Genomic DNA, 27266 nt, shown 5'->3' with positions numbered 1-27266 from the left:
TCAGAGAACTGGAAACTGTTTACACACACAGATCCGGGTTCTCCGTGTGTCAGCAGCAATCTCGGGAGCCTGGCGGTGATCGCCCCCTAGTGGCCACAGGGCAAAGCGATGTTACATAACGTTGTTTCGCCCAGCCGTGCCATTCTGCTGCAGTACAACTACGGCGGCTGGTCAGCATGTGGTTAAAACATAAATATACACATAAGTAAAAAAGTCTTTAGTCCATATAGACCAGGGGTGTCCAAACTTTTTTTCAAAGAGGGCCAGATTTGATGAAGTGAACATGCGTGAGGGTCGACCATTTTTGCCTGACATTCTTTGAACCATTAAAAATAAATTTCAAATTAAGGAATACACTGCCCAACAAGAATTCTCTCACCTTTGTGGCTGTGTGTGGTGAAGAGTCTAAGGATGATCTCGGGCGTGTTATTTGGATATACCGTATTTATCAGTGTATAACGCGCACCTTCACTTTAAGAGGGAAGTTTCAAATACTGAGACCGAGTGATGATTTTTCTGGGCCTCTAATAAGGTGTGTAGAGGTTTTAGTTAAAAATGTAACTAGCCTGTAAAAGTAGAACTGAAGGTGAATTTATTAATTTCAGAGTAAGGCGGTTAAGGGAGTTACAGTGGAACCTTGGTTGACGAGTAACGTGGTTAACGAGCGTTTTGAAAGACGAGCAACTTTTTTTTTTTTTTTTTTTTTTAAATCCTGACTCTGTTTGCAAGTGTCTCGCAAAACGAGCAGGATTCATGCCAATGGGGTGTGCAGTACCGCATTTGGCCAGAGGTGCGGGGGCGCCGGTGGCACATGGAACAGTTCAGAAGCGTTCGGAAATACTCGGCAATACTCCATTACCGAGTGTTTCTGAGCCTTTCTGAGGGCTTCCGAGTTCAGCCCAGCATTTCCAAGGCTCTCCGGTGCCCCCCACCTCTGGCCACATGCGGTATTGCATGCAATAGAAGTTAATGCGGAACAAATTATCTTCATTTGCATTGACTTCTATGGGGAAACTCGCTTTGATATGTGAGTGCTTTGGATTAAAAGCATTCTCCTGGAACGGATTATGCTCGTAATTCAAGGTTCCATTATATAACCCTTCTCAGTTGTATTTTTCTCATTGTCATCTGTGTTCTATTGGGGAGATGTCCCTTCACTTCCTGCCCTATAGTCAAAACAGAAAGTGAGAGGAAATCCCTGTTTGTCACCACAACTTGTGTCCCCATTGGAAGATTTCCCCTCTATTCCTGTTCTGGCGACAACCTAAAATTTGGGATTGTCTTTTAACTTTTGGTGATAACAATAAACAGGACAATTTGAGAGGGTGAATCTCCGTAATCCCTCTCCAACCTATCAAAAAATAAAATGTTTTGCCTTTAGTTATCGTTTGGTAAGGGGAGGAGGAACTAGGAAAGGTAGAATTTAAGCAGATTAAACTTCAGCTTTAACCACTTAAGCCCCAGAAGATTTACCCCCTTAATGACCAGGCCATTTTTTTGCAATACAACACTGATTTGCTTTAACTGACAATTGCGTGGTGGAGCGACGCTGTACCCAAACAAAATTGACGTCCTTTTTGGACGAAATGCAGATTTCTTTTGGTGGTATTTGATTACCTCTGCGGTTTTTATTTTTTGTGCTATAAAAAAAAGAAAAGCGTCAATTAAAAAAAAAAAAAATTTTTACTTTTTGCTATAATATCCCCCAAAATTTTTTGTCTTCCTCAGTTTAGGCCGATATGTATTCTACATATTTTTGGTAAAAAAAATCACAATAAGTGTATATTTGCGCAAAAGTTATAGCGTCTACAAAATAGGGGATAGATTTATGGCATTTTGCTGCCGATGGACACCGGCAGCAAAAAAGCGCCTTGAGGCGATTCAGTTCGCATAGGTAGCGCTATACAAGTCACTCATTCATTCATTTTTATTTTATTTTTTTTTTTTTTTTACTAGTAATGGGAGTGATCAGCGTTTTTCTTCTTGTGTGGGTTTTTTTTTTTTTTTTTTAATCGGGATTGCGGCAGACAGGTCGGACACTTTTGACACTTTTTTGGGACCATTGACATTTAGGCTCAATGCACACTGGACGTTAAAATTACGTTATAAAAACACCAGTAGCTTTGCAGTGAGTCTTTCGACTTTTTTGAACTTTTTTTTGCACTAGCGTTCATTAGCTTTTTTTTTTGTAGCATTTTTCTGCGTTAGCTTTTTTTTTAGTGGTGTGTTTTTTTTTGTTTTTGTGAGCCATGTTTTTGAGCGTTTATAGACGTTCATCAGCGTTTATGAGCGTTTGGCGTTTTTGTGGTTAGAAAAATGACTCCTGAATGCAATTTTAGAAAACTGCCCCATAAACTCCACTGCTGATAAACGTCCATGTGTGTATGGACAAATAGGATAACATAGGGGAGTTTATGGGCTGTTAAAAAAAATGCCCAATCTCCCAAAAACAGCCGTTTATGAGCTTCAGTGTGCATTGAGTCTTATACAGCAATCAGAGCTAAAAATAGCTACTGATTTACTGTATAAATGTCATTGGCAGGGAAGGGGTTAACACTACGGGGCGATCAAGGGGTTAAATGTGTGTCCAAGGGAGTGTTTCTAACTGTGGGGGGATGGGACTGCCTGGGGGAGGAAACCGATCGTTGTTCCTAACCAGTAGGAACAACAGAGCAGTCTCCTCACCCCTGACAGAACGGAGATCTGTCTGTTTACATTGACAGACCTTCATTCTGTCTCTCTCTCTGGAGTGATCGCGGGTGCCCGGCGGATATCGTGACCACCGGGCACGCACATTGGCTCCGTCGTTGCACCCCCTAGTGCTCTTAAAGCGGCCGACGTACAGCTACGAGTATAACTGCGGTTGCTGGTTCTCGAGTAGTTAAAGAATATTCAAACCAAACCCTTGTTTCCAGTTTTGGATAGAGTGAGTAAGGATTAGAATGTCTGGCAGGTTTTTACTGCTATCGATTAGAGAGATTTTCCCTCACTTCTTGTCCTGCTGACAACATTTGATCAAACAGGATGTGTAAGAAAATCTACAACAGGGACTCAGACAGAAGTAAAATCTGATGGGGTACCTCTAATCCACTAAATAAAGCATTTATATTTCTATCTGTGTTCCCCTCACCGCTTTCTGATAAAACTTTGTCAGCAGGACTGGAAGATTGGATAATCCCTCTAACTGAGCCCTGAATAGTAGGAAAACCCTGAGAGGGGTTCTAACCCTTATTTGCTTGACATACACTTTAAACATATACTGTATATTTAGATGTCTAAATGATTAAATTGAGTGTCCATAGAGCTGCACGATTCTGGATAAAATGACAATCACAATTATTTTGCTTAGAATAAAAATCACAATTCTCTCACAATTCTGAAGACCTTTTTTATTGCAAAGATTTACAACCCCTGAACATTAGATTATCTATCAAGATGGCAATAAAATAAGACCTAATACTCTTTTGCTTCAATTAAACAAGAGGGCAGAAAAGATGATAATGTAGCAGCGAGCACACACAAAGGTGAATCTACAACCTCCAATAGACCATATGATAAACACATTTTGGTGCAGCGGTTTACATAAATGAAAACAAAGTCCATGTGTTGGATGAGTAAAGTCCTATGTGTGACCAACTGTTATGAACTGATGATCCTTTCTTGATTCAAAAGCCTCCTGTGACAGTGCGATGTGTCAAAACACTCACCAGATATTAATATCCAGCATTCAATTATAAACACTTGCGCCCAAAGTGTTGCAAAGAGCTCCTTATCCGTGATAACCATTCACCATTCTATACACTCACCAGATAGTAAGCCATTACAAGCCTTGAGCCATCGCCATAGAACCTGGTGATCACATATCCTGAACTGCAGTGGGTTAAGAGAACTTCACAAGGAACCGGCGATAGATGGCTGCCGCTCCTACCACGAGGTCATGGTGGCATTGACATCAGTGTGTAGGCCCCTTCCGATGCATTTCATGCGCATGCACATTCTTGAGGGATCCGCCTAATAGGCCATCTATTGCCATTTCCTCGTGAAGTCCTCCTAACCCCCTACAGTTCTGGATATGAAGTCACCAGGTTCTATGGCGATGGCTCAAGGCTTGTAATGTCTTACCGTCTGGTGAGTGTATAGAATGGTGAAGGGTTATCACTGATAAGGAGCTCTGTGCAACACTTTGGGTGCAAGTGTTTATATATGATAGCTGGATATTATTGGCTCTCTGGTGAGTGTTCTGTCACAGGGGGCTTTTGAATCAAAGGATCATCAGTTCTCGGCAGTTGGTTACACATAGGACTTTGTTTATCTAACACATTGGCTTTTTTCCATTTATGTAAAGTGCTACACCAAATGTATTTATCATAAGCTTCTCTCCTGTCCTTGAAAATAAAATTGGCTAAATCGTAGAAATGCTGGATTAAGATTGTGTGGGGGAGGGGTCGAATCGAGATTGCGATCTTTTAATGATAAATCGTGCAGCTCTAGGTGTCCATTAGGCCTTAAAATAAAATTCTGAGATATTAGTTGCCATCTCCAATTGATGAAAGAGCTCATCGCTGTATATAGAGATGGTATAATGTTTGTAGTCAGACGGATCTGCCTGTGTGTGTGTGTGGTCACCCTTATTTTTCAGGATATATTATATGCTGTGTGATATATAACCATCAGTGTATATCTTTCTCTCTATCAGACAGTCACTCTCTGCGGTATTATTACACTGCAGTCTCCTCTCCGGGATCCGGACTCCCTGTGTTCTCTTCAGTTGGATATGTTGATGATCGGGAGATAATAAATTATAACAGTGACACCCGGCAGTATCTTCCCAAGACTGAGTGGATGAAGAATGAGGGACCTGATTACTGGGAGGGGGGGACACAAAGAGGTCAGAGCAATGAGCCTGTTTTCAAGCACAATGTACAGACAGCGATGAGTCGATTCAACCAGACTGGAGGTGAGTGAATTCTTACACTCACTGATTTGATGATAAATATAAACCAAAGTTCTATTTAATATTATTATGTGCAAAACAAACTCACTCTGCACAGTATATATAGATAGTGAAATGAGTTTAGTACTGGAAGGTTACCATACCATTATAGCCAGTATGGTGTCTGTACGGCACTCACTAATGTACCTCCAATGTATTATACACAGCAATGATCCCACATGGAGTGTTGTCATTACATGTGCTGTGTGAAGATTGCGGTTATTAGTGGAGATGAAGTTCAGGTTTACCATTAGTTCATAGCAAAGTTTCAGGGTTATAATGGGTTCAAAAATGGCAATTTTTTACCCAAGAACCTTTAAGGCTCCGTGCACACTGGCTTAAAAAATGCTGTTTCTACGGGAGTTTTGTGTTTTGCCTGTAGAAGCAGCTCAGTGTTACCCTATGTTTCCATGTACATTAGGACCATTACAGGCATATTTTAAGCTCAACGTTTAGAGGCAGGAAAAAAACCTTCTGGTTCATGTTTCTGATTGAAAAAAGACACGAAACTCATCTAAACTTTGTACAAAAAATGCTCTATATGAGCGTTTTTTCCTGCCAAGGGACCTGCCATTTTTTTTAAGCCCAGTGTACATGGAGCCTAAGGCTCACTGCCAGAAATGAGGAACATCCCATAATGATCAACTGAAACCAATAATCTGAAGGAATAGATAACCCGGCCCCCTCACTATAAAATGGTGGGATCACAGCAGCCATATTGTCAGTGTGTGTTAGGGAGAAGTGATAATTCTGTATAAGGACAGATAATGTGCTATATTGTTCAATAATGTATGTACATATGTCTACACATGCAGTGACTACATTGAATTTTTGTTTATGGGTTTAGATATGGTTTAAGCAGAATTTCATTTAAATAGTGACTGCATTTACACAGAGCAACACACATCCCCTAAGTCTGTTTGATTGGTATAGGATACACACAATATGGCAGCATACATCCTCACTTTAGCACTTGAGAAACTGTATGATATACAGATCTCCCTATAAATAGTGATGGATGTGATCTGGGATAACAGGTCCTGGTTCTAGTAAAACCCGTCAGCTGCACAGGACAGTTACTACATAAACAGATCCAAGCAGACAGGAATCCCAGTGACAGCAGACATTTCCTTTATATCAGTGATAGGAGAACAGCAGATTTTCAGCTGCAGTAGAACTACAAGTCCCAGCAGGCATTGCCATCTCCCTGGTGACTTTCTTCCCTCATTGAGTATGGGGCAGTGATGGGATTTGTAGTTCCCCAGCAGTTGGAGCTGTGCTGTGTGGAGGATCCTGTCACTGTACAGAGGTAAGTGGCCAGGAGATGAGCGTTACTCCCACTCCATGACTTGTGACTTCATCAGATCAGACTGAGGATGAGAGATGACAGATATAGAAGATATTGGGGTAGTTGTGTTCTATAATCCATCAGAGGATGGGAACGATTTCCTGAGTACAGAACGGAGGAATATTTGTGATGAGGGATTGGATTGTCTATGAAGGGGGATGGGAGGAATCCAGTGTAGAAATATGGGGGCTAACTAGGGTTGGGGGACCCCTGTCGGGCTTCCCCCTTCCCCCCCCCGGGCCTCCCCCCCCAAGGGTCTTATAAGGTAACTATGACTTGGAGATTTAATAGTATACTTTCGCCACTATGTGTGAGATTGAACTGTATTATTTTCACTGTACTTATTGACTTGACATGGTATAGATAATCATTGTACATTATCTGTCTTGAGCTAATGTAACTTGTTTTTTATTTCTGTTTGTTCAGAACAAATAAATAAACTTTATGTTAAAAAAGAAATCTGGGGGCTGCCATTGCTGACCCCCCTCTGATAGTCTCCTGGTCACTCTCCTTCCTTTACCGCTCTCATCTTCCCTCTCCTATGGATTGTCCAACAATAGATTGTAGAAGTGTTAAGAGATCTCTTATCTCTGCCATCTGATGATGTACAGACATGGCGGGTGTCAACGGGGTGGAGAGGAAATCCTCGGGGTCACTGACCTGGATGAAGAAGTCAGATTAGAAGTCAGAGTGATATCAGAGCTCAGGATCTGCAATCTTCTCCCAGCTCTGTGATCACAAAGTACTGAATCCTCAGGATCAGCATGACAGACAGAAAAATATCAATATAAAAATGGAAATTCAGTCAGCGCAAAAACTATATCCTAACTGTGAAATGCAAGCAGCTGAACACTGAAGGCAAAGGCAGCGCTAAAAATGCAACCAGAAGACTCAAATGTTGCTCATAGCATAAATATGGTAAAAGTCCCCTTTAAAATGAAAAAAGTGGAAAGAGACGGGTTGACAGAAAAGAAGTCTCCTCTGCGGTGGTCTGGGTGCTCACAACAGTTCATACAGTACAACGCAATCCGTGATTCCACCACCAGCTAGCCAAACTGCTCACCTCAGCAAATGGACCCCTGAACTAACAGATGGGTCAAAAAGGCGTTTGCCACTCTTCAGTGGACATGGATGGAAACTTGCATGGGTAGACAGTCTTACCACTTTAGAAGACCGCACTCTGTTGTTCTCAATTGGTGGCCATAATGACATGAAATATAAATATATATATATATATAGTGCACACTGTGTGGCTAAAATAACCTCATTTATTGAAAGTTTATTAAAAAGCACTACAACCCTAGTGCTGGGATAAATGGTGTATAATAACATCATGAAATAACATCAATAGAGAGGGTGGCTGCAGTGATGTCCTAGGGAACTCCCGCATGCTTATTGTCCAGATCGGGACTTCCTCAGCGGTAATAGAGTCCCAGGACATCATATATATATATATGTGAGCCCCATATGCCATTCACCTGTGTAGTGAAACCTCCCACTGAAGCTGTCCAATCAGCATGGACCGCTATGTGGTCAAGGGAATAGCTAGCTATAGCATAGTTGCCAACATTGTAAAAAAAATGTAGAGACACTTTTTTGGCTGTAGGCGGAGTCTTATTATCAGGGGGCGGGGCATGCGGTTGTAGGTGTGACACAGGGAAAAGTAAAACTGCAGAGCGCGCCACAGTGAAAAATGGGCATGGTTTACGCAAAATAGTGGGCGTGTCTTAAATGGGCATGGCTCAAAGGGTGTGTGGTTTGCATCTGAGATGAACGAGGGGGAGGGAGGGATGGAGGGACGGCATCCCCAGATCCTACATAACAATAGAAATGTGTATTCCAGAAAGTTTAACAATCAGCAGATAAAGATAGTCCAAACACCTGGTGTTAGCACTTCAATCATCCCAGCACCATGGTTGTTATGGTGTCAGGATGATTGAAGTGCATTATTTCTATTATTACATTATATATAAAATGAAATCATTCAACTCACCATAATGCCGAATCAGTGGGATCCCTGAGCGTGTCACCTGCCACCAGCCGTCCGTCCTTGCATCAGGTGCCCCCAGCAGAGTCCATCCATGTATCAGGTGTCCCAGAAGAGTCCGTCCTTACATCAGGTGCCCACAGCAGAGTCCGTCCTTGCATCAGGTGCCCACAGCAGAGTCCGTCCGTGTATCAGGTGCCCACAGCGGAGTCCGTCCTTGCATCAGGTGCCCACAGCGGAGTCCGTCCTTGCATCAGGTGCCCCCAGCGGAGTCCGTCCTTGCATCAGGTGCCCCCAGCGGAGTCCGTCCTTGCATCAGGTGCCCCCAGCGGAGTCCGTCCTTGCATCAGGTGCCCCCAGCGGAGTCCGTCCTTGCATCAGGTGCCCCCAGCGGAGTCCGTCCTTGCATCAGGTGCCCCCAGCGGAGTCCGTCCTTGCATCAGGTGCCCCCAGCGGAGTCCGTCCTTGCATCAGGTGCCCCCAGCGGAGTCCGTCCTTGCATCAGGTGCCCCCAGCGGAGTCCGTCCTTGCATCAGGTGCCCCCAGCGGAGCTCCCCTTGCATCAGGTGTCCCCAGCGGAGCTCCCCTTACATCAGGTGTCCCCAGCGGAGCTCCCCTTACATCAGGTTTCCCCAGCGGAGCCCCCTCTTACATCAGGTTTCCCCAGCGGAGCTCCCCCTTTCAACAGGTTTCCTAATAGATCTCCGCCGGCCGCGTGGTTACAATAGAACTGGGCGGAGTGGGGCGGGGGGTGGTGGGAGCGAAGTGGGGTGGGGGGTAGGCAGAGGGTGGGCAGCGACACAGGAGCTCCATCTAGCCGCCCAGTCGTGTTACTGGTCTTCTTAAAAATGGCGGGCACATTTCTCGGGAAGCAATAAATTCTCGAAATGGTCTAAATCCCGGAAATGTCCCAGGAAATTCGGAACAGTTGGTAAGTGTGAGAGGAGAGGGTGGGGGTCTGACAGAGAGGAGGAGGAGGGGTCTGACAGAGAGGAGAGGGGGGGCGGCTGACAGAGAGGGAGTGGAAAAGTGGAATTTACTACTGCATGAAGGCTGGTAATGTACACACAATATGATGGCTACATGAAACTATGACATAAGACTGTGTGAAATTTTTTCATCACATTTAGGCTTAACCACTTCAGCCCCGGAAGATCTGGCTGCTCAATGACCAGGCCATTTTTTGCAATACGGCACTGCGTCGCTTTAACTGAAAATTGCGCGGTTGTGCGACGCTGTACCTAAACAAAATTGATGTCCTTCTTTTTCCCACAAATAGCTTTCTTTTGGTGGTATTTGATCATCTCTGTGGTTTTTATTTTTTGCGCTATAAACAAAAAGAGGGACAATTTTGAAAAAAACATAATATTTTGTACTTTTTGCTATAGTAAATATCCCATATTTTCTTTAAAAAAAGCAAATTTCTTCCTCCGTTTAGGCTGATATATATTCTTCTACATATTTTTGGTAATAAAAATCACAATAAGTGTATATTAATTGGTTGCACAAAAGTTATAGCGTCTACAAAATAAGGGATAGATTTATGGCATTTTTATTATTTTTTTTTGGGACTGCGACATTATGGCGGACAGATCGGACAATTTTGACACTATTTTGGGACCATTGACAATTATACAGCGATCAGTGCTATAAAAATGCACTGATTACTGTGTAAATGTCACTGGCAGGGAAGGGGTTAACACTAGGGGGCGATCAAGGGGTTAACTGTGTTCCCTAGTGTGTGTTCTAACTGTGGGGGGAGGGGACTGACTATAGGAGATGACAGATCGTGGTTCCTAGCTAGTAGGAACTCATGATCTGCCTATCCTCACAGAACAGGGATTTGTGTGTTTACACATACACACACACACACACACACACACACGTCTTTGTTCTGCCTCTCATGCCCACGATCGCGCATGGCCGGCGGTCATTGGAACCCCTGCAGTACAGCAGGCACACACGTGCCTACTATCCCGCTTAAAGGAGCCATCGTAGCTGTATGTCGGCTCCTTTAAGCGGGATAGCAGGCACGCCCGTACAGCAGGAGCTGACGTACAGCTATGACAGCTCGTGGGATCATGCCGACCTTCTGCAGTATAATGACGGTGGCTGGTCAGCAAGTGGTTAATGTACAGGGGACGTTTTACAACCTCCCCTTTAACTTGACAGATAGTAAAAAATGTTTAAAAACATCCGTTTTGCTAAGTTTGCATGCTGCGTTTAGCCACGTTTGCGTTTAGAAGCATTTTTTATTTTGCAGATAGTCAAAAATGAAAAAACGCCTCCAGTGAGAGTTGGGGGAAGTGAAGTGAAGGGAAAGGAAAGACAGATTCTGGTGGTAGGGAACTCAATTCTTAGAAGGACACATAGGCATGCGCACGGGGTGTGCCAGGTGTGCCTGGGCACACCCTAATCACCCTGTGCTGTCTTCAGAGATTTGCCCCAAAGTGCTGCATCCAAGAGAGTGTGTGGCCCACGCTGCCTGTGAAACGGTTTAACAGGCAGCAGATTGTGAGAATTGCCAGAGCTGATCAGTGTATGAAACTGTCAGATAATGACACTGCATGCAGGGAGAGACATCAGCTGTCTTAATGTCAGGGTGATGTCGGGGATGGGCGGGACCGAATGGCCATCAAACACCAGCCAATGGGATGGGGTCTGGGTGGGCCGCTACATTTATGTGGCCCCGCCCCCTCTCTGAAGCAGCTCAAACATTGGCTGGTATTTATAGCGCTTGGTCCCGCCCACCCCCGACATCACGGCTGAGTTGTAAGTCATCACAACTCAGCCGCAATGTCGGGGGTGGGCGGGACCAAGTGCCAACATCAGCCAATGATTGGGCTGCTTGAAATGTAGCGGCCCGCCCAGACCCATCCTATTGGCTGGTGTTTGGTAACTCTTCACTTAGCCCACCACCAACATCACCGCTGACTTTTAACAGCTGGTCTCTCTCCCTGTATGCAGTGTCATACACTGAACAGCTCTGGCAATTCTCACAATCTCCTGAATGTGAAACTCCCCTATCTGTGCTACCCAATGCTGCCAATCAGTGCCAACCAGTGCTGCCTATCAGTGCCAACCAATGCTGCCTATCAGTGCCAGTGCTGCCTATCAGTGTCAACCAATGCTGCCTATCAGTGCCAACAAATACTGTAAATCAGTGTCAACCAATGGTGCCTATTAGTGCAGCCTATCAGTGCTGAGAATCAGAGCCCATCAGTGATGCATATCAGTGCCACCTATCAGTGCCAATCAGTGCTGCATATCAGTGCCACGTATCGGTGCACATCAGTGCTACCAATTAGTGCCCATCAACGCTGCAAATCAGTGCTGCCAATCAGTGCAGCCTTAGCAGGGATGGTGGAAACCCCTTTACAGATAATTGCAATACAAATTACCTTCAAGTGCAACAACTTTTTAGTTGGGAGGTTCATACCATTATAGCACTTTGGAATTTTTATTTTTTAGAGTGTTACACTTAATTGTATATGTTTTAGTTACGGTTATAATGTGAATTATTGCACTTGAAGCTAATTTCCCACCACCCCTGCTAAGTCCATGTCTTTATGGACCTTGCTTTGTGCACTGGTGCACAGTCATGTTGGAACAGGAAGGGGCCATCCCCAAACTGTTCCCACAAAGTTGGGAGCATGAAATTGTCCAAAATGTCTTGGGGCCAAGCCCAACCCCTGAAAAACAACCCCACACCATAATCCCCCCTCCACCAAATTATTTGGATCAGTGCACAAAGCAAGGTCCATAAAGCCATGGATGAGTGAGTTTGGGTTGGAGGAACTTGACTGACCTGCACAGAGTCCTGACCTCAACCCGATAGTGTCTGACCTCACAAATGCCCTTCTGGAAGAATGGTCAAACATTCCCATAGACACACTCTTAAACCTTGTGGACAGCATTCCCAGAAGAGTTGAAACTTTTATAGCTGCAAAGGGTGGGCCAACTCAATATTGAACCCTACAGACTAAGACTGGGATGTCATTAAAGGTCATGTGCGTGTAAAGGCAGATATCCCAATACTTTTGACTATATATATATATATATATATATATATATATATATATATATATATATATATACACACATGAAAAACATGGGTTGGGTGCAGCGCTAAAAGTGTTGATAAAAAAGTGAAAAGACAAAAACTGAATAAATGACCATTCAGTAGTGGTGAAAAGATTAGATGGAAAACTAAGGCAAAGTCCCTATATCTCAGAACAGGGAAGCTGACAAAAGCATTCCAATAAATCAAATCGTAAAAAAAATAAATAAATGAAAAGTAATATAAATAAAGTGAAAGGATCCAATACTATAAATAACAATAATAAATGATATAGATCACAAATGTTAGGATGAGGTATCATGAACTATGAGACAATACACACCTAAAAAGTGATCCCAAAATTTGCACAAAGAATCACTCATATGGATTATTAAATTGCAAACAAGAAAATCTTAAAACAGGAAAAAATAATCAACATATAAAGTCCCAAGTTATTGTGACAATAAATGAAGTGTCCATGCAAGTGTAAAAACACGATGTAAACATGCCGTGAAAAAAAGGACCCTTCCTCCAAAACAGGCTTTGCACCCAGAATGAGTATGTAGTCTCCTTACCCGCAGGAATGACTGCAATGGCGGTCTCACCAAGCTCAGAGAATTGGGTCTCCCAAAAACCTATATGGATGTCCCGATCTGCTGAATCATTATCCCTCAGAGACATAAAAAAAGAATTGTGCCCATAGTGCAGTATGTACTAAAATGATTTATTAAGTTTAAGAAAGATTGCACTTACAGGATAAAGCTGATATTAGCGTGTTGTGTTAACAAAGATAGCGGCATCTCCTCGAGCTTCCTCTGCCTGTTTGCTGTATCATCAATCTACGATCTCCAGAGAGACAAATGTGATGACGTCAGGATCACAGGCCCACCCTATGTGTTTCGTCACGATAGGACGTCATCGGGGGATTGGCTGCTGTGATTGTGTCATCACGCACATTGTTTATATAATAGCGCGGTGCCATCTTAACCACTTACCGACTGCCGCACGACGATGTACATCCAAACTTTGAACAGGGATATCGTTGTTATGGCAGTAGCTAGCTGCCATAACCCAGTATCCCTGTTTTCGTGCAGCGGCTGGCTTTCTGATAAAAGTGGTCCCTGTGGCGTATTCACCACAAGATCACTTTTATCGGTGACGGGAGAGGGCCCCCGCCGGTGCCCTCCGCCGCTTACTGGAGCCGTCGGTAGCGGCGGAGGTGATCGCGTCCTTCTCTGTGGTGTGCCTGGAGACGAGTGAGGCTAAAAAGGCGCCCACTCGTCTCCATGACACTGCTGGGCAGAAGCGATGTCAAAACGTCACTTCCGCCCACGCCTCTTAAAGGCACGTTTTTTTTTTCAATGTCATTTTTTTAAATGACTTTTTTTTTTTTTTTTTTTATTGCATTTTAGTGTAAATATGAGATCTGATGTCTTTTTGACCACAGATCTCATATTTAAGAGGTCCTGTCATGCTTTTTTCTATTACAAGGGATGTTTACATTCCTTGTAATAGGAATAAAAGTGACACAATTTTTTTTTCTTTAAAAACAATGTAAAAATAAATAAAATAATGTAAAATAAATAATAAAAATAAAATTTTTTTTTTTTAAAACCCCCCGTCCTGACGAGCTTGTGCGCAGAAACGAAGGCATATAAGCATATGAAAACTGTGGTCAAACTACTAGGGGTGCAACGGATCAAAAAACTCACGGTTCGGATCGTTCCTCGGATCAGGAGTCATGGTTCGGATCATTTTCGGATCAACAAAAAAAAAATCTCCCCCACAGTAATATCCACAATCTCCCTATTGGCAGGGCATTGCAGCAGGGTATTGGCAGGGCATTGCAGCAGGGTATTGCGGCAGGGCATTGCAGAGTATTGGCACTGCTGCCATCCGATCTCTCCCCTCCACTGTACAGATCAGTACACAGAGGGGAGAGAGAGAGGAACCGGCGTCATGACATGACGCCGGTTTGTTACAAGTGATCGCTCCGTCATTCGACGTGCTAAACGGCCGCCGGGTGTACCAAGATGGCCGCCGCTCCGGAGCTAGGCCAAAGCCACGGCCTTTCCTATGGCCGAGGCCACAGAGGTGTCCCGTACGGATCAACCTCCGTGGATCGGATCAACCTCCGCGGATCGGATCACGGATCGATGGCGATCTTTTGCACCCCTACAAACTACACATGTGAGGTATCACCGCGACCGGTAGAGCGAGAGCAATAATTCTAGCCCTAGATCTCCTCTGTACCACAAAATATGCTGGTGCAATTTTGAAGCGTGACATGTTGGGTATCAATTTACTGGGCGTAACATTATATTTCACAATATAAAAAAAATTGGGCTAACTTTACTGTTGTCTTATTTTTTTATTCAAAAAAGTGATTTTTTTCCAAAAAAAGTGCGCTTTTAAGACCACTGCGCAAATACAGTGCAAAAAAAAGTATTGCCATGACTGCCATTTTATTCTCTAGGGTGTTAGAAGAAAAACCATATATAATGTTTGGGGTTCTAAGTAATTTTCTAGCAAAAAAAACTGTTTTAAACATGTAAACACCTAAAGCTATGGATCACAGCAAAAAAAATAGATTGAAAGCCGAGGCAGATGTGAATGATACAATCCCCTAGTATTACACATATTACAAATCATGCATATCTTGTAAGTTATTAACAACTTGTGCAATGGCAGAATGGCACGGGCAGGCAAAATCACGTACCTGGTGCCCGAGGCAGTCGTCTTCGTTAGGGGAACGATCCAGGCTGAGGGGGAGACCACTCATTCGTGGCCATCCCCTCGCGATCGATCCCAACGAATGAGAATCTTCCTCTGCTGCTGTAATGTAAACAGCGGCAGAGGAAGTGATGTCATCTCTCCTCGAGTTGGTATTTACCGCACCAGCACCGAGGAGAGAAGACATCTGAGTAAGTGCACAACACTACACACACAGTAAAACACACTAGGCACACATTTCGCCCCCCCATCACCCCCTGATCACCCCCCCATCACAGTGACACCAATAGCAGTTTTTTTTTTTTTCTGATTACTGCATTGGTGTCAGTTTGACAGTTAGAAGTGGTAGGGCAGTTAGTGTTAGCCCCCTTTAGGTCTAGGGTACCCCACTAATAAAGTTTTAACCCCTTGATCACCCCCGTTGCCAGTGTCAATAAGCGATCGTTTTTCTGATCGCTGTATTAGTGTCACAGGTGATGCTAGTTAGGGAGGTAAATATATAGGTTCGCCGTCAGGGACCCCCATATACTACCTAATAAAGGTTTTAAGCCCTTGATTGCCCCCTAGTTAACCCTTTCACCACTGATCACCGTATAACTGTTACGGGTGACGCTGGTTAGTTTTTTTTTTTTTTTTTACAATACAAGCGATGTATATACACAATTGTTGACATAGGTAATGGTATTGTTACATGAATTGTCACAGAACAGATGGGCTATACAATTGAACAGTAGAGAGATATGCAAAGGTGTCAAGTTACAGCAAGTTAGGATATGGATTCGGAGGTAATAGATTTCAGCAATACTATTTAAGGAGGTCCCGGGGGAAAGGGGGGAGGGAGGGAGTGGGGGGGGAGTGAAGGAGAGACCTCTTTCATTTTGTCAGGTTCACAGAATTCAAACAATGACTATACATTAAAATGATCATAGTAGTAGTATACTATTGCAGCAGCTATATCTTGGTGATCATCGACTACTTCTGTACCCCAGGTATCTATCCATCCTGACCATATTTTATCAAATTTGCTAGGGCAATTTCGGTTGACATAGGTAAGCTTATATAATGGCATCACTGAGTTCAGTGTTAGGTGCCATGAGGACACCCTGGGAGGTGTGGCGTCCTTCCAGTGAAGAAATATCTCTCTACGAGCGTAGAATGTAGCATAATTCAGGAAACATCTAGTATATTTACCCCTTGTCCTAGAGTCAAAAACATTGAGCAACATTAGTTTGGGGTCTGTTTCCAGTTCCAGAGAGGTAACCCGGCTAAGGGTGTCAGCTATCTCCGACCAATAGTCTCCGAGGCGGGGACAGGACCATATCATATGAAAGAGGGAGGCAGAGCTCTGACCACATCTAGGACAGGCCACCGGGTTGTTAGGATTCATAATTGTTAGCCTATTTGGAGTGTAGTAGGCTCTGTGGCGGAACTTGACCTGCATAAATCGGTCTCTGGCCAAGATCATTTTAATGACAAAGGAAGATACACATGTCTCCCACTCCTCCTCTGACAGATCTGGGATGTCCAATTTCCAATTATCAAGTTTCTTCAAAGGAGTTATAGACAAGTGGAAATATAGGGAGGAGAGGGGTTTAGCTATGGTCTTGGCTATAAGTAGTCCCTCCACAGAGTCTGATGCCAATGTGATTTGTGCTGGGAATTGTTTCCTATGCGCATGCCGAAGCTGGTATTATCGAAACAACATCCACCCCGGTAGTGAGTAGGTACATTTGAGATCAGGAAAGGATCTCAGTTTACCCCCCGCAACTATATGCTTCAGTTTAACTATGCCCTTCCTTGCCCAAACCTGGGGGTCTGGAACGGTATTCATGTGTGATAGGTTGTGATTGCCCCATAGAGGAATTTAGAGTCAAATATATTTTTATTAAGTTTGCAAGGTTATACAGAGCCATTTAACATTGGCAAAACATAGTATATAGCGATTAGCACGGTTGAAAATAATTTGTCTGTACACAAACATATAAATACAGGGAGCGGAGTATATAAGAATGAATGTACACCAGTTCGGTTCAGATTCAATCCTATAAATAACATTTATACCATGCTATAATACAACGACTGTTCATTAATTTCAACGTCTGCTATTTGTATCATTAAAGGTATGGGGAGGAGAGAGTATTGGAAAGAAGAGAGAGAGAGAGGAGAAGAGGAGAGGAAGGAGGGTGGAGGACGGGTAAGGGTAGGGGGTTCAGGTCAAGCTGGCAGGCCCTGGGGCAACACAATGGGAGCTCTGGGTTGAATTTATTTAATCAGGTGGTTTTAGCAGATTTTTCAAAACATTGGAGGTGGCGTAATCAATCCATATTAGCCACATGGTTTGAAATTTATCATAAGTGTCATTATCTAAGGCAATCATCTCCTCCATTCGCATGATATCGTTGACAATGGAGACCCAAGAGGATAGTGGGGGGGTAGTGGTAGTTTTCCAGTAAAGTGGAATGAGTTGTCTAGCTGCTGAGAGGAAAAAACGAAGTAGGGATCGTTTCTGGGAGGGTATTGAACCCGGTAACATGGACAGCAGCGCCATTTCTGGTGTGGGCGTCGTGGGTTTATCGTAGAGGCTACTGTATACGGCAAAAACCTGTGACCAGAATGGTTGGATGGCGTTGCAATTCCACCATATGTGAAGATAATTCCCCTCCGGATCTCCACATCTCCAACAGGTCGTGGCAGTAGAGGGAAAAATATTGTGTAACGATTGGGGGTCTCTGTACCATCGCGCCAGGAGCTTAAAATTCTTCTCTTGTATATGGCAAGAGATGGAGGACTTGTGTGTGAAGTGAAAAGACTTTTGCCAGTCATCTGGTGAAAAATCCTTGCCTAGGTCTGAGGCCCATCTCCTCGTGTAAGGTGGCAGTTGTTCGTGGATCAGTGAGTGTAATAATTTGTAGATGGTGGATAGTAGATGTCTGGGTGTTTCCGAGAGACAACACAGCCGCTCGTAGTCTGTTAGGGGTCTATGGGTGTGGGTAGAGGAGAACAGGTCAGAGCAAAAGGAGGAGATGCGTAAGGCTGTGAGCCAATTACCTCTATCTCCTGGGAGAACCGGAGCGCCCGTGCTGGGGTGTATGAATGAGTTGGCTGTAGGCCAGGTGTCCCGTGAATATGGGCCCACCAGATTAGAGCCCATGCCCTGGGGGAGGTCTGGATGATCGAAAAGCGAAGTAAGCGGTGAGTGGTCAGTAGATAATATTGGTAATAATCCTTTTCTGTACCACAGGTGTAGTGCTGCAGTTGTTAATGGTGAGCAGTTAGTTAGGGTGGAGAGTCCTCGACCATATCCCCAGAGCAGAGCTCGGAGGTCAGAAGTGGAGAGGTCTTGTTCTATGGCAGTGGATTCCTTGGGGAACGGGCGAGGGAACCACTCGAGTATCCGAGATAGGACTGCAGCTCTGTGGTACATTTCGAAGTCTGGGAGGCCAACCCCACCCCGATTTTTAGGGTATGTCAGCAAGGCATGTCTGATACGAGACATCCCTTGCTGCCAGACAAAACGTATAGACATAGAACGCAGCGAGGCAAAGAAGCGCTGAGGGATAAGTATCGGAATCGTCTGGAAGACGTATAGAAGTTTAGGGAGAGTATCCATTTTTAATGTATTAATACGGCCGAACCAAGGTAGTGGGGTCTGGTTCCATGTTTCTAATTCTTTCCGGATTCGGGATAGGAGCGGAGGGTAATTGAGATTGTAAAGGTCAGCTAGGTTGGATGGGATGGTGACTCCAAGGTAAGAAATACCCTTTGTACCCCACTGGAATGGGAAATTGGTCCGCAATTGTGTGAGGGTGGAGGGAGTTAGGGATATGTTAAGGGCTTCTGTCTTAGACATATTGAGCTTAAAATTACTTAGGTCTCCAAATCTACGGAACTCCTACATTAAGGAGGGTAGTGAGGTATGGGGTTGTTGGATGTAGACAAGGAGGTCATCTGCATAAAGTGAGAGTTTTACTTCCGATGATGGCGTCGGTATTCCCATGATGTTGTTGTTTTGCCTAATAGCCGTGGCCAAGTGCTCCATCACTAGAACAAAGAGCAAGGGAGACAGTGGGCAACCCTGCCTTGTCCCATTGGATATCACTAGTGGGGCAGATGCGGAACCATTGACCAGTACAGAGGCAGTGGGCTGGGAATAAAGCGCCATCACCTTAGATATAAATGAAGGGCCGAGTCCAATCTGTTTCAGAGAGAGGCGTAGAAATTGCCAGTTAACCCGGTCAAACGCCTTTTCGGCGTCAAAAGAGAGGATGCAGGCCTTTAGGTTGTGTTTGCGGATATAAGAAATTAGGTGTATCGTTTTTGTGGTATTGTCCCTGGCCTCCCTACCAGGGACAAAACCCACTTGGTCTTTGTGTACAATGGAGGGCAAGAGGGGCGAGAGGCGATTGGCCAGGATCTTGGCAAAAAGCTTAACGTCGACGTTTAGGAGGGAGATAGGTCTATAACTAGTGCATTGGGAGGGGTCCTTTCCGGGCTTAGGTATTACTGAGATAGTGGCAGACAGAAGGGATTTGGGGGGGGATGAACGTCATCTAGGTAGTTAAACGCCGCTGCGAGAAGTGGGGCTAATGAATGGGCAAATAATTTGTAGAATCTGGGCGTGAAGCCGTCAGGTCCTGGGCATTTACCGGATTTTAATCCTTTAAGAGCCAGAAGGAAGTCTGAAGATGTTAGGACTTCCTCTAGAGCCGTGGAAGTGGGGGGATCTATTCGTGGGAGGGCTGTCTCTGAAATACCCATAGAGGAATTTAGGGAGAAAACATCTCGGGGGAGGCAAAGTGGGCCCTGACTCTATTCCATACAGTGATGGTTGTGCGCATCAGCTCCGTGATGCCAGGGTGGGACCTCGCCCCCCTAAATACCACGTTACTGAGGGAAGAGTATGAGCCCATGATGGCTGCTTCCAAGGTCACTGCTGGGTTGTCCCTTTGTTGAGAGAACCACCATCTGACCATCACCAGGACGGCCGCCCAGAAATAGACCTGAAATTCTGGAAGAGAGAGGCCTCCCTGGGTGACAGGTAGCTGAAGGGTAGTAATGGCCAGTCGTGGGGTCCTACCGTTCCAAACAAAGGAAGATATGATGCCTTTTAGTTTTGCGAAGAATGAGGTCGGTGGAATCAAAGGGGCATTCCTAAAAAGGTAAAGGAATTTGGGAAGATAAACCATTTTAACTAAGTTTACCCTAACTACAGGTGACAGGGGAAGGGTCCTCCAGGCTATACAATTCTGCAAGAAGTTTTTTAGTAATGGTTGAAGGTTCAGTTCATAATATAAGGATAGCGAAGTCCCAACCCTGACACCTAGGTATTTGAACTCTGATGTCCAGTTTAGGGGGGTGCCAGTTGGTGGGTGATGACTTGACACATTCAGTGAAAAAAGGAGGGATTTCCCACAGTTAACCTTAATGCCCGAGAATGATCCGAATTCATCTATTATTTGTAGCGCTGGTGGGAGGGAAGATATATCTTTAAGGAAAAGGAGGGTATCGTTGGCGTATAATGATATTTTATCAGTTATTACACCGACTTGGATTGCCTTTACTGAAGAAGTGGATCTGATACGAGCTGCCATGGGTTCCATGGCTAGCGCGAATAACCCAGGGGACAGTGGGCATCCCTGTCTGGTGCCCCTAGATAGGGAAAGGGCGAGGACAAAGAGTTATTTGTGCGTATACGAGCTGTGGGGTTGTGGTATAGCATCTGGACCCAGCTAATAAAATGAGGGCCAAAACCAAACTTGCGAAGGACCGCCCAGAGGTAGCACCATTCAACCGAATCAAAAGCCTTTTCGACTACCTCCGGGCCGTCCCCGCTTGCCCTGGAGAGATGTGTAAGGAGACGGCGGATGTTTTTGTCAGTCCCCCTGCCTGGCATAAATCCAGACTGGTCCGCATGTACCAATGCCGTAATCACGGCATTGAGTCGACCGGCCAGCACCTTGGCCAATAACTTGGCATCTACATTGAGGAGGGAGATAGGGCGATACGAAGAGCACTGTTCAGGGGGCTTACCCAGTTTAAGGATAACTACTATAACTGCCTCAGCCATCGTCGGGGGTAGCGATTTTCCCTCCATGGCTTTTTTCAGCATAAGTCTGAACGACGGTAGTAGTTCTTCAGTATAAGTTTTAAAGAATTTGGCAGGTATCCCATCCGGGCCTGGCGTTTTACCATTTTGTAAGGAAGGCCCCTGCCCTTTCTAACTCCTCTAATAGGATAGGACCATCTAAAGCTTCTCTAATTGTGGATGTCAGGCAAGGGAGCTCCACCTTGTCGAGGTATGTCGCCAGTTCTTCGTCTGTACAGTCCAGTCGAGAACTGTAAAGCTCCTGGTAAAATTATGCAAATCTGTCATTAATGGACGAGGGATCTGTTAGGATCGTCCCATCCAGGTCACACATGGTCGAGATAGTCACCGGGGAGGAGCTCTCCCTTGCCAGCCATGCCAGCATTATGCCAGTCTTCTCCCCGTGTTCAAAGATTCTTTGGGACTGATGTAGGAATTTAGTTTTGGTGGCTGACGTTCTCAACAGGAGAACATCCCTTAACGCTGTCTGGAAGTCATAATATTCTCTTGGAGTCCCTGACCCAGAGTATACCTCCTCAAGTGCTGCCACCCTCTCCTCAGCCCTCCGGGTCTCCTCCCTCAGATCCCTGCGGATCTTACGGATATGTGACTGTAAACTGCCCCTGGTAAAGGCCTTAAATGCGTCCCAAGACGTGGTCAGAGACACTGATTGATCCAGATCCACCAATACTGCATCGCCTCAGACCTATATGGTTCCGATATTCTAGAATCCGTTAGCCAGAACCTGGACAATCTCCAGAGGCTCTCACCTAGTGCATTGGACACGCTCAACTTCAAGGCAAGCGGGGCGTGATCGGATATGCCACGGGGGAGGATGGTGATATCCCTAACCCTGGGAAGGACAGACCCCCCAGCATAAGCAAGATCTATACATGATAGGGTTTTGTGTGAGGCTGAGTGGCATGTGTAAGCCCTTCGAGAGGGGTTACGCCATCTCCACACATCAGTCAGGTTAGAGGCCTCTGCCCAGGAGAGCAGCTCAGAAGATGAGCCCGCTCCAGGCAAGAGTCTGTCCATCCCAGGGTCCGGGGCCAAGTTAAAATCCCCCAGCATCACCACATTATCTGTAGCGTAAGTGGAAATCTTAGAAATAAGCTGGTTAAGCAATCTCGTGGAGGCCGGGGGGGCAGGTATAGTCCCACCACCACTAGTTCCAACCTGTCAACCATGGCATGGAGTATAACAAAGCGACCTTCCGGGTCTAGTTCCAGCGCCAGCAGTCTGAATGGCAGAGATTTATTAACCAGAATACTGACCCCTCTAGAGTAATTGGTGTATGTGGAATGATATTGATGTCCCACCCAGGGCCGTTTAAGGCTGAAGAGCTTACTGCCTGTCAAGTGAGTTTCCTGGAATATACATATTTGGGGATGGTAGGTTTTCAGAAATTGAAATACTAATGACCTTTTCACCGAGGAATTCAAACCTCTAATGTTCCAAGAAACAATTGTACAATCATCCATAATCATCTAATGGTACATTTTCAAGCTACAGACCTGCACATAAATTTAGATGCAAGGTCCAGACCACTGTATGGGTCAGGACGTGGCATCTCAAACATTCAGTGACAAACATGTTAACATCGCCTGTGAAAAAACAACAGAGAAAACATTTGTAACATAACAAACCCAACCAACCCCAGCCCCAACTTTGGGGAGGCTTAGGATCCCAATTTAGAACCAAGGCAAATATGCCTTCAATGGGGGGACCGTGTGCAAAATGGCAACCGCAGTTCAGCAGTGAGATGTTAGAACAAGTCTCATGCTGGAGACCGGATTAGTAAAAAAGCGGGTGCAGGCTCCCAGCAACTTAAAATGTTAACGTTGCAAAGTTAACCAAACCTATCCTGTCATTACCAAAGGAGAAAATACAGGGTGACAAAAAATGGGGGGGGAAGAGAGGATGTGCCAGGAGTTGACTGACACATATAACCCCCCTCCAAATTGCCTCAGTCAGACTCAAGAAGGGGCAAGGGGCATCTTCTCGCAATGCTCCCAACACCCAGAAGGATGGGAACGTAGAGGCAGTCAGTGAATGGTCTGGGTTGAGAGGTACCATTCAGGCCAATGTATAAAAGAGGCATGTCCTTAAGGCCACGGATGGTTCTGGCACTTATGGGTTGGTTGCCCAACCATAGGGATAGTGGTACCTGAGTGTACGCTGTTATATTCCAAAGGGGGTGCTTGGGTCCAGGATGCATAAAGGAGGGGAGGGAGGGGAGAGACAGGATACAGACCTGGAACCATCTCTGCAGCAGTGAGGGTTCGAGGGTCTTCCGAGATCCAAGCATGCGACCCCCGAGGCTAAGAAGTGGAAAACCACAACACGTGGAGGGGATGAGATTCCAGTAGGGAGACCCAGGCCCATGTGTAGGAAAAGGCACGTTGCAGGGAAAAACAGCAAATGACAACGGCCCGTTCAATAGGGCAATCAAGTGGGTCACTTATCTGGGCGGAAGCATGTCGATCCAGCCGGAGGCCTCCTCTGGGGACGTGAAGAACTTAACAGATTCCCTGTCCTCCACCCTCAACCTGGCCGGGAACAGCATGCTGTACTTGATATGATGAGAGTGAAGCCTCGCCCTGACGGCATCAAAGGATTTCCATTGCTTCTGGGTTTCCAGCGAGTAATCCGGAAAAATTAAGAGTTTAGAATTTTCGAAGCGTAGTTCGCCTTGGGTTCTGGCCTCTCTCATCACAATATCTCTGTCCCGAAAATGAAAGAGTTTGAAGATAAAAGTTTGGGGCGGTGCTCCTTGGGGTCCCCTGGTAGTGGGTATACGATGGGCCCTTTCCACTGTAAAGAATGGAGAAAAGCAAGCCGCAGGGAGTAGCTGCTGCAATAGGCGTTCAGCGAAGGCTGTAGGATTCGTGCCCTCTGCCCCCTCAGGGAGTCCCAGGACACGCAAATTGTTTCTCCTATTGCGATTCTCTGCGTCTTCTGCGTGGGACTCAAGCGTCTTCACCCTGGCTTTAAGTGCATGGATGTCGGTCCCATGATCACGTACTGTATCCTCTGCTTGGGAAACCCTTTGCTCCACCTCAGTCATTCTACCACGAAAGGTATCAAAGTCCTTCCTAATGAACTCCACGTTCGCTTGGATGTGATCTACCTTACCGGTCAGGTAGGTTGTGGCCTGTAGAACTGCCTTGAAGTCAGCTGCCGTGGCAGGCATCTTGTCAGGGTCTTCGGCCTGGTCCTCCATCCAGGCAGGAGTCTTAGGCGAGGCCCCGGCTGTGGCCTTGTCAGCAATGTCGGGCCTGGAGGTCTTTTTCCGGGATCGGGGCTGACTCTTCCTCCTTTGCATACCCAGGGGAGGGTATCAGGAGGGGAAGGGACAGAGTGAGTCCGCTGGAACCCCCCCTCTCGGCATCTGAACAAATACCGGGCCGGCCCTGCAAGGCCGCGGACAGGATTTCCAGGCGAGTCTGCGGCTTCGGCCTAGTCCGTGGCTTCCGGTCGCGGCACCCCCTTTCGGGATTCAACTGGCCGATTCTTCCCCCAAATGGTCCTGAGTGGTCCCCCTGTTAGGAGGGGCTCTGTAGTAGCTATTTTTTGGGTTCTGCACCCAGTAAAACCAGGATTTTAAGCACCGGTCCCAGGGAGCTCAGACAAGCATGTCTGCTCCCTCTGCCATCCTGGACATGCCCCCGACGCTGGTTAGTTTATTTGTTATAGTGTCAGGGCACCCCCCATTTATTACCTAATAAAGGTTTAACCCCCTGATCGCATGGCGGTGATATAAGTTAGGTTATAGGGTCTGCGTCGCCCTAGGCAGTGTCAGATTAGTGCCAGTACCGCTAACACCCACGCACGCACCATACACCTCCCTTAGTGGTATAGTATCTGTACGGATCAATATCTGATCTGATCAGATCTATACTATCGTCCCCAGCAGTTTAGGGTTTCCAAAAATGCAGTGTTAGCGGGATCAGCCCAGATACCTGCTAGCACCTGCGTTTGCCCCTCCGCCCAGCCCAGCCCACCCAAGTGCAGTATCGATCGATCACTGTCACTTACAAAACACTAAACACATAACTGTAGCATTTGCAGAGTCAGGCCTGATCCCTGCGATCGCGAACAGTTTTTTGTAGCGTTTTGGTGAACTGGCAAGCACCAGCGGCCTAGTACACCCCGGTCGTAGTCAAACCAGTACTGCAGTAACACTTGGTGACGTGGCGAGTCCCATAAGTGCAGTTCAAGCTGGTGAGGTGGCAAGCACAAGTAGTGTCCCGCTGCCACCAAGAAGAAGACAAACACAGGCCCGTCGTGCCCATAGTGCCCTTCCTGCTGCATTCGCCAATCCTAATTGGGAACCCACCACTTCTGCAGCGCCCATACTTCCCCCATTCACATCCCCAACCAAATGCAGTCGGCTGCATTAGAGGCATTTTCTTTATGTCCTCCCGAGTACCCCTACCCAACGAACCCCCCCCAAAAAGATGTTGTGTCTGCAGCAAGCGCGGATATAGGTGTGACATCCGCTATTATTGTCCCTCCTGTCCTGACAATCCTGGTCTTTGCATTGGTGAATGTTTTGAATGCTACCATTCACTAGTTGAGTATTAGCGTAGGGTACAGCATTGCACAAACTAGGCACACTTTCACAGGGTCTCCCAAGATGCCATCGCATTTTGAGAGACCCGAACCTGGAAATAGTTACAGTTATAAAAGTTAGTTACAAAAAAAAGTGTAAAAAAAAAAAAAAACACAAAAAAAATATTAAATAAAAAAACAAAAATAGTTATCGTTTCTCTCTCTCTCTCTCTCTCTCTCTCTCTCTCTCTCTCTCTCTCTCTCTCTCTCTCTCTCTCTCTCTCTCTCTCTCTCTCTCTCTCTCTCTCTCTCGTATTGCTCTTTTTTACTGTATTCTATTCTGCAATGTTTTATTGTTATGTTTTATCATGTTTGCTTTTCAGGTATGCAATTTTTTATACTTTACTGTTTAGTGTCAGTTGAGAGGAGACCGATCTGTGTTCCCAGTACAGAGGAACACTAATGGGTCTCCTCCCCTTGTACCTCCCCACCCCCTACAGTTAGAATCATTCCCTAGGAAACATATTTAACCCCTTGTGTCCCCCTAGTGGTTAACCCCTTCACTGCCTGTCACATTTACACAGCAATCAATGCAATTTTATAGCATTGATCGCTGTATAAATGTGAATGGTCCCAAAAATGTGTCAAAAGTATCCGATGTGTCCGCCATAATGTCAGTCACGAAAAAAAATTGCGATCGCCGTTATTACTAGTAAAAAAAAATAAATAAATATTTTTTTTAAAATGCCATAAATCTATCCCGTATTTTGTAGACGCTATAACTTTTGCGCAAACCAATCAATATACGCTTATTGCGATTTTTTTTTTTTTTTTTACCAAAAATATGTAGAAGAATACGTATCGGCCGAAACTGAGGAAAAAATTTGTTTTTTAAAAAAAAAATTGGGATATTTATTATAGCAAAAAGTAAAAAATATTGTGTTTTTTTTTCAAAATTGTCGCTCTTCTTTTGTTTATAGCGCAAAAAATAAAAACCACAGAGGTGATCAAATACCACCAAAAGAAAGCTCTATTTGTGGGGAAAAAAGGGCGTCAATTTTTTTTGGGTACAACGTCGCACGACCGCGCAATTGTCATTTAAAATGCGACAGCGCTGAAAACTAAAAATTGGCCTGGGAAGGAAGGGGGTGAAAATGCCCTGTATTGAACCGGTTAATGAAGCAGTTGATATCCCAGTCGACGTTTAGGCCAAAGGGCACATAAGATTTCATATCCAAAATCAATTTTGTTTCAAGCCTGGAGATTGATGGTATTTAGTATAGTGCCTGGAAAGGTTATGTTTAGTATAACCATGTTTAATGTTACCTACATATTCATCAAGATGCAGATGTAAGGCTCTTTTCGTGCATCCAATGTATTGTTTGGAACAAGGACATTAGATATTAGGTATACCACACATTCTGTAGAGCATGTGATGAAGGATTCAATATTGTAGGATCTATTAGTCTGAATAGATTGGAAATTTTCACATTTACGTCCTCT

General features: G+C 45.2%; 1 protein-coding gene across 1 annotated transcript in view; it reads left to right on the top strand.

Moving 5' to 3' along the window:
• Window positions 1–27266, top strand: part of LOC141107525 (class I histocompatibility antigen, F10 alpha chain-like) — a 142760-nt gene that overhangs the window by 39714 nt on the left and 75780 nt on the right. The window contains exon 2 of the mRNA XM_073598316.1: window positions 4697–4957. Within this exon, the coding sequence (XP_073454417.1) occupies window positions 4697–4957 (261 nt within the window). The remainder of the gene's footprint in view (window positions 1–4696; window positions 4958–27266) is intronic.

This window comes from Aquarana catesbeiana, linkage group LG09 (assembly GCF_042186555.1).
Source record: "Aquarana catesbeiana isolate 2022-GZ linkage group LG09, ASM4218655v1, whole genome shotgun sequence".
Lineage (NCBI taxonomy): Eukaryota > Metazoa > Chordata > Amphibia > Anura > Ranidae > Aquarana > Aquarana catesbeiana.
Note: the sequence above shows the minus strand (reverse complement) of the source record. Positions and strands in the feature narration are given on the sequence as shown.